Here is a 16,507-nt window from a genome sequence, read left to right as displayed (position 1 = left end):
TCCGAGTTTATTAAGCAAATCGAGAAATCCAGCTATTTTATGAAAAGAATATTACGATATTGCTCGTTTTATTTTTTCCCCACACAGCTTCTACTTGTTTAAATATCCATCATAGGTAAACTTTAAGTGACATCGATTAGTTTTCTCTGTGAAACCAAATAAATTAAAAGAACGACATATTCAAAAGCCGCTTTAACTTATCAACTCAAACGCTTTCAATACCACCAGGAATTGTACATTTACTCTCAAATTCCACATCTTAACACTTTTATAAATTAACAATCCTTGACGCCAATTTTTATTTCCAACTGCTTAGTTGACTCAAAATGTTTATCATGCTTTTTTCGGCAATCTCTTTAGCTTTTTCATTTGTCATCCCTCTATACAAGAGCTTTGCACTCTTATCTGACAAGCAGGATCCATTCCCAAAGCAAATATTAGAAAGCATCAGTGGTACAGTTACTATCCCAAAGAAGAAGGCGGAAGCTCTTCAAGAGTGTGTTGCCTATTGGATGATCCTATCAATAGGATATTATATAAGTTCAATCAGGCTTGTGGCTTTCCTTGGAGATCTAATTCCATTTAATTATTTGCTGTTGCTTTATGTGAGAGTATGGCTTGTATTTCCTATGGTTTCGTTAAATAAGTATCAAAATAACGAGACAGACGCCAAGGTGACAGGGACCTTCATAATATACCACTATTATCTTTACCATTGGTTAGAGCGACTTACTGCTTATATAAATGAGAGTGTTGTGTTGTATACTAGCAGTTATAATAATCTTGTGGACAAATATGCATCCCCGATGGAATTCTTGAAGATTCAACCTGTCTGGTTGGCATCTTTTGCACCAGATCAGAAGCAGGCGGGATCTTCTAATACTATTCAATCAGGTATCAATCCTGGTGCCAACTCATCAAGAAGGTCATTTTCTCAGACAATATCAGATATGCTGGGTAAATCCGCCAAACAAAGCACACAAGGTTCAAATATACTTTCTTCTTCTGCCGCTATTCCGGTGACAAATTCATCATCTTTCTCTAATAGATATTCCAAAGAGGCTACTGAAAATGAGAGCATTTCGATGGGATTTTTGGCGGACTGTTTCTTCGCTCCACTAACAAATTTGTCTCAGTATGTTATTTCACATTCCTCTCAAACAAAAGATTCATCCAACCAAGATTCAAACTCGGACGGGGATACTTCTTTTACTTCCTCTGTCTCCTCCAAGCACCCAAAAAAAAGGATAGTCAGCGGTTCTGGCTCAAGTATAGTGGATGGCTTTGATATGATGAATGATGTGGTAATTAAAGAAAGCGTCAAACCAGAAGGCAAATCTGCTTCACAAGACGTTCCCATAACTCCTGCAACACCAAGATCTGTCAGCGGAGCTTCTAGAAAATCTTCTTCGCCACAACAGCGGAAATCCTCTTGGATCTTCAGTTTCAGAAGCTCCGCTTAATACAATGTCGCAATTGGAGTTTGTTTTATTCTTTTCTCTTCTTATTACTTTAACTTTTTGAGTTTCTGGTTTAACCCTTAAGTTCTGGTATTCGCCTACTCATATTTACGGATTTATTTTTTTATTTTTTTTATTTGTGCTTGTTCTCTTTTCCCCACACTTGGTATTCAATAACACATGGTCAAAACTTTGGTGACTCTACTCTGTTTAGCTTCACCGTAGTCAACATCGATAATAAATACTGCCATATATTCTATATGTTGGCAAAAGTACGTAAGGTATTTACATGAACAGCTAAGCCATATATTAGAAAGCGCATATCACTCACTGTAAAGGAATATACTGTTCAATGAATTTTCCAGCATCCAGTAATTTTCTGTGGGAAATGTCCCTTCTTTTAACATTTCTCAGCTGTTTTTTGACTCTTTTCGAGATGAAATTCATAGACCTTGGTTCAGGGTCAATAATTCCATCAAATGCTGTTGAAGGTTTCTCCTTATCAGATCCCTTCAAATGGGCTTCCTTTTCACTCCTGTATTGCTCTAACTCCTCCCCAAGCTCCTTTTCCTCCTTGAAATCTTTTGTCTCTGCCGGCCACACAAATGGATCTATCAAATCAACAGTCATTTTCTTAACTTGTGGGCTTCTGAACCGTGTTCTGTATGGTGCTGGTAATGATCTTGTAAATGTTGCTGGCGATAACGTTGACGTGATGTTTAAAACCCGAAGATGGTAAATATTCCAAAGGTAATCCCGCAAATCCAACTTGTTAAATGACTTTGGAACTATGAACTTCGCCTGATAGGGTGTGTGTTTTGCATTTGGTCTTAATAAGCAAATTGTTGCAGCTGGAAAATATATTGACTTTGCGCCCAATTTAAAACTTGGCTCCTCACTATTTATGGCATTTCTGACGAATTCAACAATGCTTTTAGATCTCAACGCCCGCTTTTCTCTGTCTGGTTCCACCGGCTTTTTCTGAGCAAATGGTTTTAATCTTCCAACAATGAAACTTCTCGTTGAGGTTGTACTGGTTATTTCAAAAAGGCCCTTTTTTGCAGAAGCCTTTGACATATACTGAAGCATGGCTTTAAATATGGCCTATTTTGCTTCCAAATATCCTGTTATTGTCTAAATTATCCTTTTCGAAATACGACACTAACCCGTCAAGAATTTGAATATAATTTCACGTTCTTGATAGAAAAATGAAGAGTAGGATGGAAAACAAAATGATCAAAAAAATAAAAAATTTGGTCCATTGGTCCCTCTGTGCTTTACTCACAAATATTGTTATTCACCGAAATCAGCTAGGCGCTTTCCACACAAAAAAAATAATAAAATAAAAATGGGGCATTTCGACTCGTCTGCTCGACTGAAAAACGATTGAAAGGCGCGAATTTCAAATTATTATGTGCGTTGCCTGAAAATCTGTGCTTTAAAAAAGTTGAAAAAGAAGACGAAAAAAAAGAAAGAAAAGAAGAAGAAAAAATTAAAGAGACGAAGGTAAATAAAATAAGTACATTATAGATAAAACACATAACATAGCTTCTTTAAAGCGGTTATCTTTTGCAAGAGCATACCAGAAAAGCATATACTAAGACTGCAGCAGGTTTGGGGTTATTGGTTTTGTTGGTGTTTTCCTAGTGGACTTGGTGTTAAGATATAATAATAGTGACTACAGGGCAAGAAAAATACAACTTCTGTTTCCCGTCGTCGTTTGTATAATACTAAACTTTCTCTCAATCATTAGACGTTCTATCAAACCAAAAGGTCGGAATAACAGTGTCTGACTTTTTTGTTTCCTATCCGTTCAAATAACATAGAAAGAAAGTGGGAAGGAATCTCGATTGTCTTTTTATTTGTTTATTTGTTTATTTTCTTTTAAAGAGAATAAAGATTCAATCACTTTCTGCAGACTCTGTTTCCAGATCAGAAGGGACAAATCGCCACACAGGTGTAAACGCAGGATAAGCGAGAATACATTCCCATTATGTCTGAATACGCCATCCCTGAAGATGAGATGATTTCAACAGAAGACTGTTGGACGGTTATCTCGTCCTTTTTTGAAGCTAAAGGTTTAGTTTCTCAGCAGTTGGAGTCTTTTGAAGAATTCATTGAATCCTCTATTCAGGAACTTGTTCTTGAGGATAAAAAGTTGATTTTGGATCAGCCTGCACAGCATATCACTGAGGATGATGATATCAGCAGGAGATACGAAATTACCTTTGGAGATATCTTTCTTTCAAAGCCATCTCAGACCGAAGCAGATGGAACGACCTCTACTTTATTGCCCCAGGAGGCACGTTTAAGAAACTTGACATATTCTGCACCCTTATATGTGGAAATGAAGAAGATGGTCAAGGAAAGTATTGATGACGGTACTACTTCATCCTCACAACTTCAGTGGTACAAAGAGGGAGAGATCACGAAATTCCGGAATGGAGAAATCGCTGAGCCGGCTCCCATTCCAGCTGATTTCAACGATGATGAGGATGAGGTGGTTGAAGAAAAGCATGGAACAAAGTTCCACTCTAGTGGTGCCGAAACCCAGACTATCTTCATTGGTAAAGTGCCAATCATGCTTAAATCGAAATTCTGCACCTTGTACGGTCTTACGGAGGACGAGCTCTACGAAATTAGAGAGTGTCCTTATGACATGGGAGGTTATTTCATCATCAATGGTTCTGAAAAAGTTTTAATTGCTCAGGAGCGTTCTGCTGCTAACATTGTCCAAGTTTTCAAGAAGCCTGCACCATCTCCAATTTCGCATGTTGCAGAGATTAGAAGTGCACTTGAGCATGGTTCTCGTTTGATTTCGTCTATCCAGGTTAAGCTAACTAGAGGAGGTGCTTCAAGCATGAAAAACGGAGGTGTCGGAAGGTCTATCAAAACGTCATTACCATACATCAAGTCGGATATTCCTATCGTCATTGTTTTCCGTGCCTTGGGTGTTATAGAAGATGGTGATATTCTCCAGCACATCTGTTATGATGAGAATGACTGGCAGATGATGGAAATGCTTAAGCCATGTATTGAGGAAGGTTTCTTGATTCAGTCTCAGGAAGTTGCCTTGGACTTTATTGGTAGAAGAGGAAATGCGGTTGGTATTAAAAGAGACAGACGTATCCAATTTGCCAAGGATATCCTTCAGAGAGAATTCTTGCCGCATATTTCGCAGGACAGTGGTTATGAGACTAATAAGGCATACTTTTTGGGATACATAGTGAACAGATTGTTGCTCTGTGCTCTTGAGAGGAGAGAGCCTGATGACAGAGACCACTTTGGTAAGAAGAGATTGGATCTTGCAGGTCCTTTACTTGCCAACTTGTTCAGGATTCTATTCCGTAAGTTGTCCAAGGATATCTACAGGTACATGCAGAGATGTATCGAACGTGGAGAGGACTTCAACATTGTTTCTGCAGTCAAGTCGACTACCATTACTTCTGGTTTGAAGTATTCTTTGGCCACTGGTAACTGGGGAGAGCAAAAGAAGGCAATGAGTTCGCGTGCTGGTGTTTCTCAGGTTTTGAACAGATATACATATGCTTCGACATTATCACACTTGAGAAGAACGAATACGCCGATTGGAAGAGATGGTAAGTTGGCCAAACCAAGACAGTTGCATAATACGCATTGGGGTTTGGTGTGTCCGGCAGAAACGCCGGAAGGTCAAGCCTGTGGTTTGGTCAAGAACTTGTCTCTTATGGCTGGAATATCAGTTGGTACCTCATCTGAACCTATCAGCTATCTTTTGGAGGAGTGGGGTTTAGAGCCACTTTCAGATTATGATCCACAGGAGCATAAGAATGCCACTAGGGTGTTCTTGAACGGTAACTGGGTTGGTACACATAGAGATCCAGGTATGTTGGTTGATACCATGAGACAGTTGAGGAGAAGTGGAACCATTTCTCCCGAAGTTTCATTGGTGAGAGATATTAGAGAAAGAGAGTTCAAGATATTCACGGATGCCGGTCGTGTGTACAGACCATTGTTCATAGTCGACAACGATCCAGATTCTCCTCGGAAGGGTAACCTTAAGATCACTAAAGATGATGTTCGCAAAATTAGAGACCGTGAGGTGGAAGAAATTGCTCCGGAGGAGGATGTTGATGAGGATGGAAATCCAGCTGAGCCAATAAGAAGAGTTTACGGTTGGGATTCCTTAGTAACGAACGGTATGGTGGAGTATTTGGATGCTGAAGAAGAAGAGACAACATTAATTGCGATGTCTCCCGAGGATTTGCTTCCTATGAGCAAGCAAGACCAGAGAAGAGAGGTCGAGTTGGACCCTGCAAAGAGAATTAAGACGCACATAAATAGTCATTCGTTCACGCACTGTGAGATTCATCCTGCAATGATTTTGGGTGTGGCAGCATCCATTATTCCATTCCCAGATCATAACCAGTCTCCTCGTAATACTTATCAATCTGCTATGGGTAAGCAGGCCATGGGTGTCTATCTTACGAATTATAACGTGCGTATGGACACGATGTCAAATATCTTGTATTACCCACAGAAGCCGTTGGCCAAAACGCAGTCTATGGAATTCTTGAAGTTTAGAGAGCTTCCAGCTGGTCAGAACTGTATAGTTGCAATTGCGTGCTACTCTGGTTACAACCAGGAGGATTCCGTTATCATGAACCAGTCATCTATTGATAGAGGTCTTTTCAGATCATTGTTTTTCCGGACGTACATGGATCAGGAGAGAAGAAACGGTATTTCTATTGTGGAGGAGTTTGAAAAGCCAAACCGTTCAAACACATTGGGTTTCAAAGTTGGAACGTACGAGAAGCTGGACGATGATGGACTTGTCGCTCCTGGTGTGCGGGTGTCTGGAGATGATATCATCATTGGTAAGACCGTTCCTATTCCACCTGATACCGAGGAGTTGGGACAGAGGACTAAGTACCATACTAAGAGAGATGCTTCGACACCGCTCAGAAGTGCAGAAAGTGGTATTGTGGATCAGGTGATGCTCACAACGAATGCCGAGGGTTTGAAATTCGTCAAGGTGAGAATGAGAACTACCAAAGTTCCTCAAATCGGTGATAAATTTGCCTCCAGACATGGTCAGAAGGGTACCATTGGTATGACATACAGACATGAGGATATGCCGTTTACTGCTGAAGGTATAGTGCCAGATATTATCATCAATCCTCACTGTATTCCATCCCGTATGACGGTGGCTCACTTGGTGGAGTGTCTTCTTTCTAAAGTTGCTGCTCTCAGAGGTTACGAAGGTGATGCCACTCCTTTCACAGACTTGACTGTCGATGCTGTTTCTAAATTGCTCAGAGAGAATGGCTATCAGAGTAGAGGATTTGAGGTCATGTATAACGGACACACTGGTAAGAAGTTGATGGCACAAATATATCTTGGTCCAACCTACTACCAACGTTTGAGGCATATGGTTGATGATAAGATTCACGCCAGGGCCAGAGGTCCATATCAGAATTTAACCAGACAACCTATGGAAGGTCGTGCTAGAGATGGTGGTTTGAGATTCGGAGAGATGGAGAGAGATTGTATGATTGCTCATGGTGTTGCTGGTTTCTTGAAGGAGAGGTTGATGGATTCCTCCGATGCCTTCCGTGTGCATGTGTGTGGAATATGTGGACTCATGTCGGTTGTTGCAAACCTCAAGAAGAACCAATTTGAGTGTAAGTCTTGTAAGAACAAGACTAACATTTACCAGATCCACATTCCCTACGCTGCCAAGTTGATGTTCCAGGAGCTCATGAGTATGAACATTGCTCCTAGACTTTACACCGAGAAGTCTGGTTATTCTGTCCGTTAGTGAAGTTTTGTTCGACTGTGGTGTGGCACAAACTATAAAGGGAAAGTAGAAGAAAAAAAACTAAAAAAAGAATTAGTCTTAGTCCAACCAAAAATATAAAGATAACTAACTATGTATTGTACAATTCCATTTTTACTCTGATTTGTTACGTGATAGTAATTTCCTATTTTTATTGTTGTGATGGACTGTTGGTATTCTTTCCACCTGCTTTTGTGTCTACGCGGGCCATCCCTTTTAATTGGTTGTCTACTATCAGCGGGTTCAATACATACAGGCTTAAAATGCGTACATGCTTCTATTATCGTATATATTTACAAGACTGTCTCGCATGACAATTACTGAGATTCATCGAGCATCTTTTTCTTCTTTTCATATGCGTTCATGACTTGCTGTCTTTTTTCCAAGTCCTTCAACCGCTTTTCCACTATTGGCCTTTGATCCGCCCAAGCAATAATGTTTTGATCGTAAGGAGTCTGTGATCCGTCATAGAGTTTTAATCTATGTAGTCTCCTCCTTCTATGAGAATCTTTTGGAAGCATTCTACTGACTGCACGTCTGATGATTTCACCATATCCAAAATCTTGCACAACCTTCTCCATAGGAATCATTTTACCTGTACCAGGTCTTGTAGTATGGTGCCAGTATGTCTTATCTGTCAATTTGTGACCGGTAACTTTTAAATAACGACAATTAGATACAACCACATAATCGCCAATATCTTGCGTTGGATGTCCAACTGGTTTTTGCTTTCCTATAAGTGTGATGGCTATCTGAGAGGCTAATCTTCCTAAAGTTCTTTTATCCTCTGCTAAATCAATGTGATGCCACACTCTAGCAAATCCCAGGCCTGCCTGGCCAATCTTGTTTGACATGCTATATGTCCTGAATGTTCTGACTCAGAGGTAATAATTAATAATGCAGAGTCTAATTGAAGGTATTGCGCCTAAGCAACATGTGCCAATATCTTTTCATACGTCTTTCAGCGAGCTTTAAAAAAAAAAGTTCACAAGAAAAAAAAGTACCCAGGGCATTTGCGTAAATGACATGTCCGCGACGGTTATACATCCTGCCAAAGATTCATAGGAACTTCCTATTCATGAAAATAAACTAAATTCAGCATTCACCAATCAATATTTCCCTACAATATATCACACACCAACCAATCTTACCTGCTCAGTCGAATTCATTAATATTGTGGCGGTCTTCTGATGGTCACTTTTTTGGTGCTGAATAAGGCAACATGAAAATTTGGAGTCAGTGATAGCAGGAAAAGGAAAACAGAGCCGACCAAAAATTTCGAGAGCACAAAAAAATACATGTTCAATTGAGATTCTAGTCAGCTTCGACTCAAAATAGCAAATAATAACAGTATTGAATCTGCTTAATTTCCCCGGGTTGAACAGCAGAGTATATTGGATAATTACATATTAGTATCTATCCGAAGGAGAGGCTTTTAGGAGACGATATAGCACGAGGGACGGCATTCAAGTTTTGATAAGTAAACAAGATCGGAACAGTATGTTTTTCATAAAAGACCTTTCACTCAACCTCACACTTCATCCGTCATATTTCGGCCCAAATATGAAGCAGTACCTTCGACAAAAGTTGCTGACGGATGTAGAGGGTACCTGTACTGGTCAGTTTGGTTACATTATATGTGTTCTTGATTGTATGAATATAGATGTTGGAAAAGGTCGGATTCTTACAGGAAACTCGGGATACGCCGAATTCAAAGTTAAGTATAGAGCTGTTGTGTGGAAACCTTTCAAGGGAGAAGTTGTTGATGCGGTTGTTTCCTCTGTCAATAGTATGGGCTTTTTCGCAGATGTGGGGCCCCTTTCGGTATTCATTTCAAAGCATTTAATTCCCAATGATATGAAATACACCCCTTCACATACCCCACCTGCTTACATAAGTGAGGATCAGGTTGTGATGAAAAGTTCTAAAGTTAGGATAAAGATTATTGGTACCAGATCCGATGTCAATAGCATTTCCGCCATTGGTAGTATCAAGGAAGATTATTTGGGCCCACTATAGACGGATAGATGTTGTGGATTCACTTAATAATCAAACCTCGCTACTATTTTTATGTGTTTACTCTTCTCTTCGATTGCCCGGAGTGTAAGATTTTGTAATATAAAGTTCTTCTGAAAAGAGATTTTGCCAGATTAGCCAAAGAAAAGTTGGTTGACTGTCGCAAATGTGTTTATGATTAATTAGTAGGATTATATACCTCATATAGGCATGTTAGCAATTTCTTGGCGTGACCTATTCCCGCGTGGCCTGTCCTTTTTTAATTTTTTTTATTGGAATAGTTGATACTTCTCTCAGCGCTGAGCCACCTCGTACAAAAAAAAAATAAAAACCTACGTAATTATCGCTTTCGATTTGCCTAAAATAAAGTACGTAAAAATTAATTTAGCCACACACATGCAATCTACGTATGCTAATATATAAATATCTCGGAATGTAAGTTCTTAAAAACGTACGTGTGCCTGCACAGATATCACTGTTTAGCCCAACGTTGTTTATTCGTTTCAAAAGATCACATATTAATTGATAGGGTTGTATTATTGGTCTTTGCAATTTATCCACAATGTCCGCCGCTATTAACCGCTCACTTACCACTGTCAAGACAGTAAGTATTGCATTGGATGCTCTTTTTTTTTTAATCTTATATCTTATTTTATTCTATTTGTAATACTAACATTGTTGTTTTTTTGTTAAGGAACTCGAATTCTTGTTGGAGTCCAAAGTCATCACCAAAGATTTATACGATGAGATTCTAAGACAACTCCCTGGAAAATATACACCTGGTATGATTCCAGCTGACGTTCACAAAGTTGAATCAGCACCAACACAAGCTCCACAGAACGAAAAGAAGCAAGAATTTGGCTCTGCAAATAGTGCTCAGGCCCCACCACCATATTCCGAGCAGTCATCAAATGATAAGATTTATGTTGAGGCATTGTACGCATACAGACCTCAGCAACCAGAAGATATGGAGCTTCAAGTTGGCGATAAGATTGAGGTTATCGAAAAGCTGTCGCCATCCTGGTGGAGAGGAACCTGTGGAAGCCGTTCTGGAATATTCCCTTCGAATTATGTCAAGGAACTTGGTAACTTTGAGAAAGACCAAAAGCAGCAGTCGTCTGCATTTCAACCTCCTCCTCAGCAGATGCAAGTTCAGCAACAGCAACAGCCGGCATATTTCAGTCAGGGGCCTCAACAGTTTATGACGCCGCAAATGCAACAGCAACCACAACAGGAGACAGAGCACCATTCCAATACTAATGATACTTTGCACAAGTTTGGATCTAAGCTTGGAAATGCTGCTATATTTGGAGCAGGTGCAACCATTGGAAGCGATTTGGTTAATAGTATCTTTTAAAGGGTTTGGTGTATTGCCCATTGGGCTCTCTTTGTTTTTAATTATTTCTGATATTATTCTGTTTTGTTATGTAACCGTCGGCTTTTTCTCCCTTTTTTTCTACTTTCCTAACTACATCTACCACAAATACATCTCATGTCATGGCATATATCCATACACGTATACATGTTCACACAAAAGTTATTATCTTCCTATTCTTGCAAAATTAGATAGGTATACATTAGGCATAACCAAGTAATTGCTCATTTTCTTCTGAATGCGCAACCTTCGGTCAATCTGCACTTACCACCGGTTGGTGTGCAAAGAACAGTAGAGCATGAGTCGCATGTCACTGGAGTTTGAGCATGGGAGAAAACTGTAGTGATCTTCAAGCATCCTGGGCACTTCACATCCATGAAGTAGGATCTTGGAGACTGCACCAAAGTTTTAAGCTTATGCTTCTGAGCCTCAGTTGATGGGTCTGGGTTTAACAAATCTTGAACTAAAACCTATAACAATAATATCTGCTGTTAGTATATGGTACTTTATTAGTTTTTTTAAAAAAAAGCTCATCATTGCGCTTTACTGGGTTTGATTATTCATAACGGTAACGTCTCCATGCAATAATCACATAATTCAAGTATATGACATAATTTAATGCTGCACTAATCTGAGCATATGTCTGTCTCTGTCTCTGCATGCTTGAAATTAAGCATGTATACCATATCTGTTCCATTTGCATAAACCCTCTTGCACATATCACTACGTACAGTTGATAATTTCCATACTGTTGTTTCACTATATTTCTGTGCCAACCTGTGTGCACTGTTATCCAAACAATAATCCCAATATCATGTTCCAGTGTTTCAAATAATCTCCCTCGTATTCGCTAATGATAATTGTCTCTTGGCATCAAAGCGTATTTGTTCGTTTCTTTCTGAATTTCTATTTTGTAAATTGTTTTTATAGAACCCAATAATGCACATCAACCGCCTTTACTGATACATACCATGTTGTACTATTTCCTCTCGGCTACCTATGCTTAATTCAACGACAAAACAGCTTTTCTGGACGTATCTGTTATTCCTATATTTAATATCAGACGGATATGTTTGGATTATTCTAACTTCTTCGCGAGACAGGTTCCTCACTATAGAACACAGGCTCCAGCAGAACTCCACACCGCGCTGAAAAATTTTGTTTTCGCCGGAAATTTCAAAGCTCACTCGCCTTGCAGGCCGGCTTACGTAATATCATAAAATTCTAAATTTATATGTTTGTGACTGCGATTAGTAAGTATTGGAGAATATAAAACCTGAATTATATCACGTGATTTTGTGACCATATTTACCTCCCTTACCAATTTGCCAGCCAATTTTTCATATGTTTGTACCTGAGGTAGAGACCGAGAAAGGGCAGTCAATGCATTCGAATTAAAGCACAAAACTTTTACCCCACATTCTGTACTGAACGTAATAAAGTTAAACAATCATTAAGGTAAAACATGAAATACAAAAACAAAAAAAATATAAAAAAACTACATATCTTATATAATATGATATGAATAGATGAATCGATTAGTATCACTATGACGATTACAAACCAGCACAGATAGTGCTAAATTGAATTTTAGTGAATAAGAAAACAACTCCGAATATTTTCCACAATATGTGTATCCAAGTTGTCAACTTATTGGCACCCGTCAAGCACATTTTCCCCCCAGCTTATGATTGAAGTAAAAGTCCACTTTCCTCACTTCTTATGTAAGCTACTAGCGCCGCATGCCGTCTCAAACTCCACATTCCACCCTCTTAAACTAATGCACCAATCCCAGTAGGGCTAACAGATGGAAATATAATAGAACAAGAAATCCGAAAAGCATAACAAAAGCCGTAAAGGAATGGTGAAAGTCAGCAGTAGATTTTAACCTCAATATAATAGACATGAACCAAGAACGAAAAAAGGCAATAAAGAGAACAACAAGCAAGGACAAAAAAGTCGGAAATTGAGGTCAAAAAAATAAAGAGGCGTACCGAAAAACAAAAAGAAGCTAATAACAGATATGCGACTGCACTTTCAAAGCATCAACCATGAGATATAATATTGCGTTGTCCGCTCAGTTTAGCGACTTCTTCTTGTTTTTCGATTGCGACGCTGATGAAGGTAGTTGACCAGCATATCCGTACTTCTTCTTCTCGGCAGGTTTCAATATCTGGAACGAGCAAAGCAAACTCTCATCCACACTCATCATGGCACCAGCATTATCGAATTCACCACAGTAGTTAGGAGCGGAGAAAATCGTCACAAGCTGTCTCTTACTGAAGAATTCGTATCCATCCTCAACGACCTGGTGTGCCCTACAAATCAAGTCTAAGTCATGTTTTTGAAGGAATCTAGAAACAACATCAGGACCAAATGTGAAAGAAACGCCTCGATCGTTCTCGCTCCATCCCGTGATATCTTTGTCCGGATCGGACCAAAGAAGATCACACAACAAACCCACATCAGGAATATCTGTAGGTCTCATCACTCTTCTGATCTGCTCCATTGTATTCAAATCTGGAGAAAGACCACCATGCATTGTAAATATCTTCTCATCGATGATTGCAGCAATCGGAAGGCAGTTAAAGCAATCTGTGAATGTCTTCCAAAGCTTAATGTTATAACGTCTCTTGCACTCATCATAAAAGCCATATATTCTGTTAATCGATGCACATTCATGATTTCCTCTCAAAACAAAAAAGTTCTCTGGATACTTAATTTTATAGGCCAGTAAAAGGCAAATTGTCTCCAATGATTGTTTTCCTCTGTCAACGTAATCTCCAAGAAATAGATAGTTAGCCTCCGGTGGGAATGCTCCGTATTCGAACAGTCTCAAAAGATCATAATATTGACCATGGATATCACCGCAGATCTTTAAAAAATAACTTAGACGTTAGTATAATGTTCATACAGAATGTATATTTCCGTTAAAAGCGGAATTCTTGACGTTTGCGGAAACAACGAATCATCCCTTGATATTAACATTTGTATTGCTGTCTTTGTGTGGATGTGCCAATAAGCGAACCAAATCCTAGAAATGGAGTTCTCGAGAGAAAGCAAAATAGGAAGCCGCTATTGCCCAAAAATGCTGCCAAACCTTTTTTCAAAAAAAAAGCTAATAAAAAGAATGTCCTGTCCTGTCCTTGACGCAAAAAAAATACGTATAAAAAAAATAAATAGAAAGACGCATATGCAGGTAACAAATTTGTTGATAACAGAAAAAGCAGGAAGAAAATGAGGAAAGACGCGGATGCCTCAAATGCAACAAATACTTTGGAAAGCTCGAATAAAATAGAAAATAGATGGCAAAGTAAATTTATGATCAAAGGGAAAACGAAGTCCGTGAAATTCATGGTGCTATTTCTTACTTACCTTAATTGGTGCTTCTAGCTCTAAAAGAATGGGTTGTTGGATAAATATTTCTCGTGCTTTTGTGCAAAGGTATCTAATTTCATATTCTTGAAGTTGAACCTGTTTACCTGGACGTGATCCTCTGACATCGAGCAATCTGTCAATAATTGAATCAACGTCGGCTTCTTGTGGCTCCGCCATGTTTATTCTTTGTTATGTGATCTGGTATAAATGTCGTTGGTAAAAAGAGTATACTATAAATGGATATTTCAATTGGTAAAGGCAGAAGAAAAAAAGTGGTGCCCTTCTCGGTTAAAGGAATTTTTGTAGTGGCATTTCGTAGTAGACCGCAAGAAAAAAAAATCCGAGTAATATTTGATCACAGCGAGCAGCGGTTTTATTCAGGGAAGAAAATGTGAACGAAAAAAAAAATTAATGTTCGTTCGGCTGCTCGATTCGAGTCTCAAAAAAGAAGTAATCGTAAATGAAGCAGAAGCCATCCAGCCGTCTGTTGCTCGAAGGTTTTTAAAGCGCGATGAAATTTGTAAACTTCATTAATATTCGGCGTCTCTGAGATGAAATAATTTCAGGGACTCGAAAACGTAAAGATATGTATAGCATGCAATCCAAACCGTTGATGCTTTAATAAATTATTATAGTATGTTCAGTTCTGTTGTAACTCCTGAAGTGCTTACTTTGTGAAAATGGTAAACGGTGCTTATGCTTTGTGGACATTTATTTGTCATTTGTCAAAAAATGGCAAGCGCCTGTTTGTTTTCCCTTAATGAAACTGACTCAACAATGCACGTTGACTTTTCTGCCCCGTCATGTTTAATATTTTATTTTATTAAATACTCATATCATATGCTTTGATTCTTGATCTCTTTAAAATTGCACAAATGTCACTGAAGAAATGTTATGTTTATGCTCAGCTTTAGCTGGTGACTTTGTCACGTGATACAATTATTTCTTTGATCTACTATTTTTTATCCTCGATTCGAGAAAATTCACGTCGCAGAATAGTAGCCATCCGATGAATCACAACTTTAACCTCACCCTCTGAGTCACTCTTATCTTCTATATACCAGAGCAGTAAGGGATCGTACTTTTGTGGAACGGAAATCTCAATTTTATGATGTTTTCGGCTACGAAATTGAATGTGGTTAAATATTCTGGTGTAAAAGCCATCAATTTTAACACTTCTCTAAATCTTAGCAGATGCTTTTCTTTTTCTTTGAAAAGGCAAGATGAGGAAGTAGCAGATTTGGATACATCTTCTAAGAATAAATCCTTTGTTCCTGATGATAGTAGTTCATCGGTTCAGGTTCAGATACCGACCACAGACTCGTTGAGTGCTTATGAGAAGTCTGGAAATGGCATTCCTGGACTATTAAGTAAGGATGTGTTCAAGGACATTTGGACAAGGCAGACAAAAACTAGACTGGAGGATCTCAAATATGGAATATCTGAGTCCCCTAACTTAGAAGAATTAAATACTTTTTTCAATACGGAAAGACAGGAGTCTGCTGCAAGAGTAAATGCACAGAGAGGCATGAATCCATTTTTAAGAACAAACAGAAAGTTTGGTGGTGGCTTTTCGGGTGCCGGATTTGCTGATGACTTTAGCTTGAAATCATCAAATAAGGTTGCAGATCAATATTACAAGCTGTTGGAAAAAACTTCAAAGTCTCAGGCGGATGATTTCGTGTTTCAATCCGCTTCAAGCATATACAACCTCTTCTATTTTCTTTCATCTGTCAAATCCAACACTAGTGACTCTAATAAGTTTGAAAAGGAGTCATTGAAGGGTGATTTTCTTAAGATGCCTGACGTATATGCATCTGTCCCGAATGCCCCTACATCAGGAGAGCTTCTGGATATGATTAATACATCTTTTGGCTCATTAAAAGAATTCCGTACACTTTTCTTGGATTCCGCAAACTCTATTCATGGTAATGGTTACACATGGCTTGTTAGGCGATTTATAAAGCCCCAGATGGGTCGTGGTTCAAAAACGATTAATAGATTTTCGTCACTAGCAGTTCTAAACACCTACAACAATGGAACACCACATCAATTTCGGGCCAAGCAAATTAGTAGTGCAAGAAAGTATCACGAGAAGAGAGGAATGGTCGAAAATGAAAGCAGTGCTGATCAACTTTTCAACCTTAATCAGATTGACATCCCTACAGTTGCCAAAGCCCAAGATTCATATGAGTCCTTTGAATTTGTACACGAGCCGTTGCTTTCAGTAGGTGTAAATCCTTCGTTTTATGTTAGAGATTATGGCGTTTTCGGCAAGAAGAAGTATTTGGAAAACGTGTGGAACTGCATTAATTGGTCAGTTGTTGAAGAAAGATTAGGAAAGAATTGATCTCAAAATGACAAGCCCTTTGTATATATATAGGAACATATTCATGATACGATTATTTAAGAATATAAGCATTTCGAAGCTTGCGTTATTTGGCTTATGTCCAAATTATC

At 38.7% G+C, this 16,507-nt stretch overlaps 9 protein-coding genes across 9 annotated transcripts; 5 read left to right on the top strand and 4 right to left on the bottom strand.

Moving 5' to 3' along the window:
- Positions 1-326: 326 nt before the first annotated feature.
- On the top strand, positions 327-1,463 carry BRETT_002507 (uncharacterized protein; the record flags this gene model as incomplete). The annotated part of the gene is made up of 1 exon (XM_041281032.1): positions 327-1,463. One exon carries the CDS (start codon positions 327-329, stop codon positions 1,461-1,463), a length of 1,137 nt encoding a protein of 378 aa, XP_041138823.1.
- A 324-nt stretch (positions 1,464-1,787) lies between these two features.
- Positions 1,788-2,549, bottom strand: BRETT_002506 (uncharacterized protein; the record flags this gene model as incomplete). The annotated part of the gene is made up of 1 exon (XM_041281031.1): positions 1,788-2,549. One exon carries the CDS (start codon positions 2,547-2,549, stop codon positions 1,788-1,790), a length of 762 nt encoding a protein of 253 aa, XP_041138822.1.
- Positions 2,550-3,453: 904 nt separating this feature from the next.
- On the top strand, positions 3,454-7,260 carry RPB2 (DNA-directed RNA polymerase II subunit RPB2; the record flags this gene model as incomplete). Its single annotated transcript, XM_041281030.1, has 1 exon — positions 3,454-7,260. The coding sequence occupies one exon, from the start codon at positions 3,454-3,456 to the stop codon at positions 7,258-7,260; it is 3,807 nt and encodes a 1,268-aa protein (XP_041138821.1).
- Positions 7,261-7,595: 335 nt separating this feature from the next.
- MRPL23 (54S ribosomal protein L23, mitochondrial) lies at positions 7,596-8,132 on the bottom strand (the record flags this gene model as incomplete). Its single annotated transcript, XM_041281029.1, has 1 exon — positions 7,596-8,132. The coding sequence occupies one exon, from the start codon at positions 8,130-8,132 to the stop codon at positions 7,596-7,598; it is 537 nt and encodes a 178-aa protein (XP_041138820.1).
- A 709-nt stretch (positions 8,133-8,841) lies between these two features.
- RPB7 (DNA-directed RNA polymerase II subunit) lies at positions 8,842-9,297 on the top strand (the record flags this gene model as incomplete). Its single annotated transcript, XM_041281028.1, has 1 exon — positions 8,842-9,297. The coding sequence occupies one exon, from the start codon at positions 8,842-8,844 to the stop codon at positions 9,295-9,297; it is 456 nt and encodes a 151-aa protein (XP_041138819.1).
- Positions 9,298-9,856: 559 nt separating this feature from the next.
- On the top strand, positions 9,857-10,651 carry BRETT_002502 (uncharacterized protein; the record flags this gene model as incomplete). Its single annotated transcript, XM_041281027.1, has 2 exons — positions 9,857-9,898; positions 9,989-10,651. 2 exons carry the CDS (start codon positions 9,857-9,859, stop codon positions 10,649-10,651), a joined length of 705 nt encoding a protein of 234 aa, XP_041138818.1.
- Positions 10,652-10,893: 242 nt separating this feature from the next.
- On the bottom strand, positions 10,894-11,642 carry RPS27B (40S ribosomal protein S27-B; the record flags this gene model as incomplete). The annotated part of the gene is made up of 2 exons (XM_041281026.1): positions 10,894-11,139; positions 11,640-11,642. 2 exons carry the CDS (start codon positions 11,640-11,642, stop codon positions 10,894-10,896), a joined length of 249 nt encoding a protein of 82 aa, XP_041138817.1.
- A 1,104-nt stretch (positions 11,643-12,746) lies between these two features.
- Positions 12,747-14,224, bottom strand: PPH3 (phosphoprotein phosphatase PP4 catalytic subunit; the record flags this gene model as incomplete). Its single annotated transcript, XM_041281025.1, has 2 exons — positions 12,747-13,544; positions 14,045-14,224. The coding sequence occupies 2 exons, from the start codon at positions 14,222-14,224 to the stop codon at positions 12,747-12,749; spliced, it is 978 nt and encodes a 325-aa protein (XP_041138816.1).
- A 934-nt stretch (positions 14,225-15,158) lies between these two features.
- Positions 15,159-16,397, top strand: BRETT_002499 (uncharacterized protein; the record flags this gene model as incomplete). The annotated part of the gene is made up of 1 exon (XM_041281024.1): positions 15,159-16,397. One exon carries the CDS (start codon positions 15,159-15,161, stop codon positions 16,395-16,397), a length of 1,239 nt encoding a protein of 412 aa, XP_041138815.1.
- Positions 16,398-16,507: the final 110 nt, after the last annotated feature.

This window comes from Brettanomyces bruxellensis, chromosome 9, assembly GCF_011074885.1.
Source record: "Brettanomyces bruxellensis chromosome 9, complete sequence".
NCBI lineage: Eukaryota > Fungi > Ascomycota > Pichiomycetes > Pichiales > Pichiaceae > Brettanomyces > Brettanomyces bruxellensis.
The sequence above is the reverse complement of the archived record's forward strand: the minus strand, read 5'-3'. Positions and strand labels throughout refer to the sequence as shown.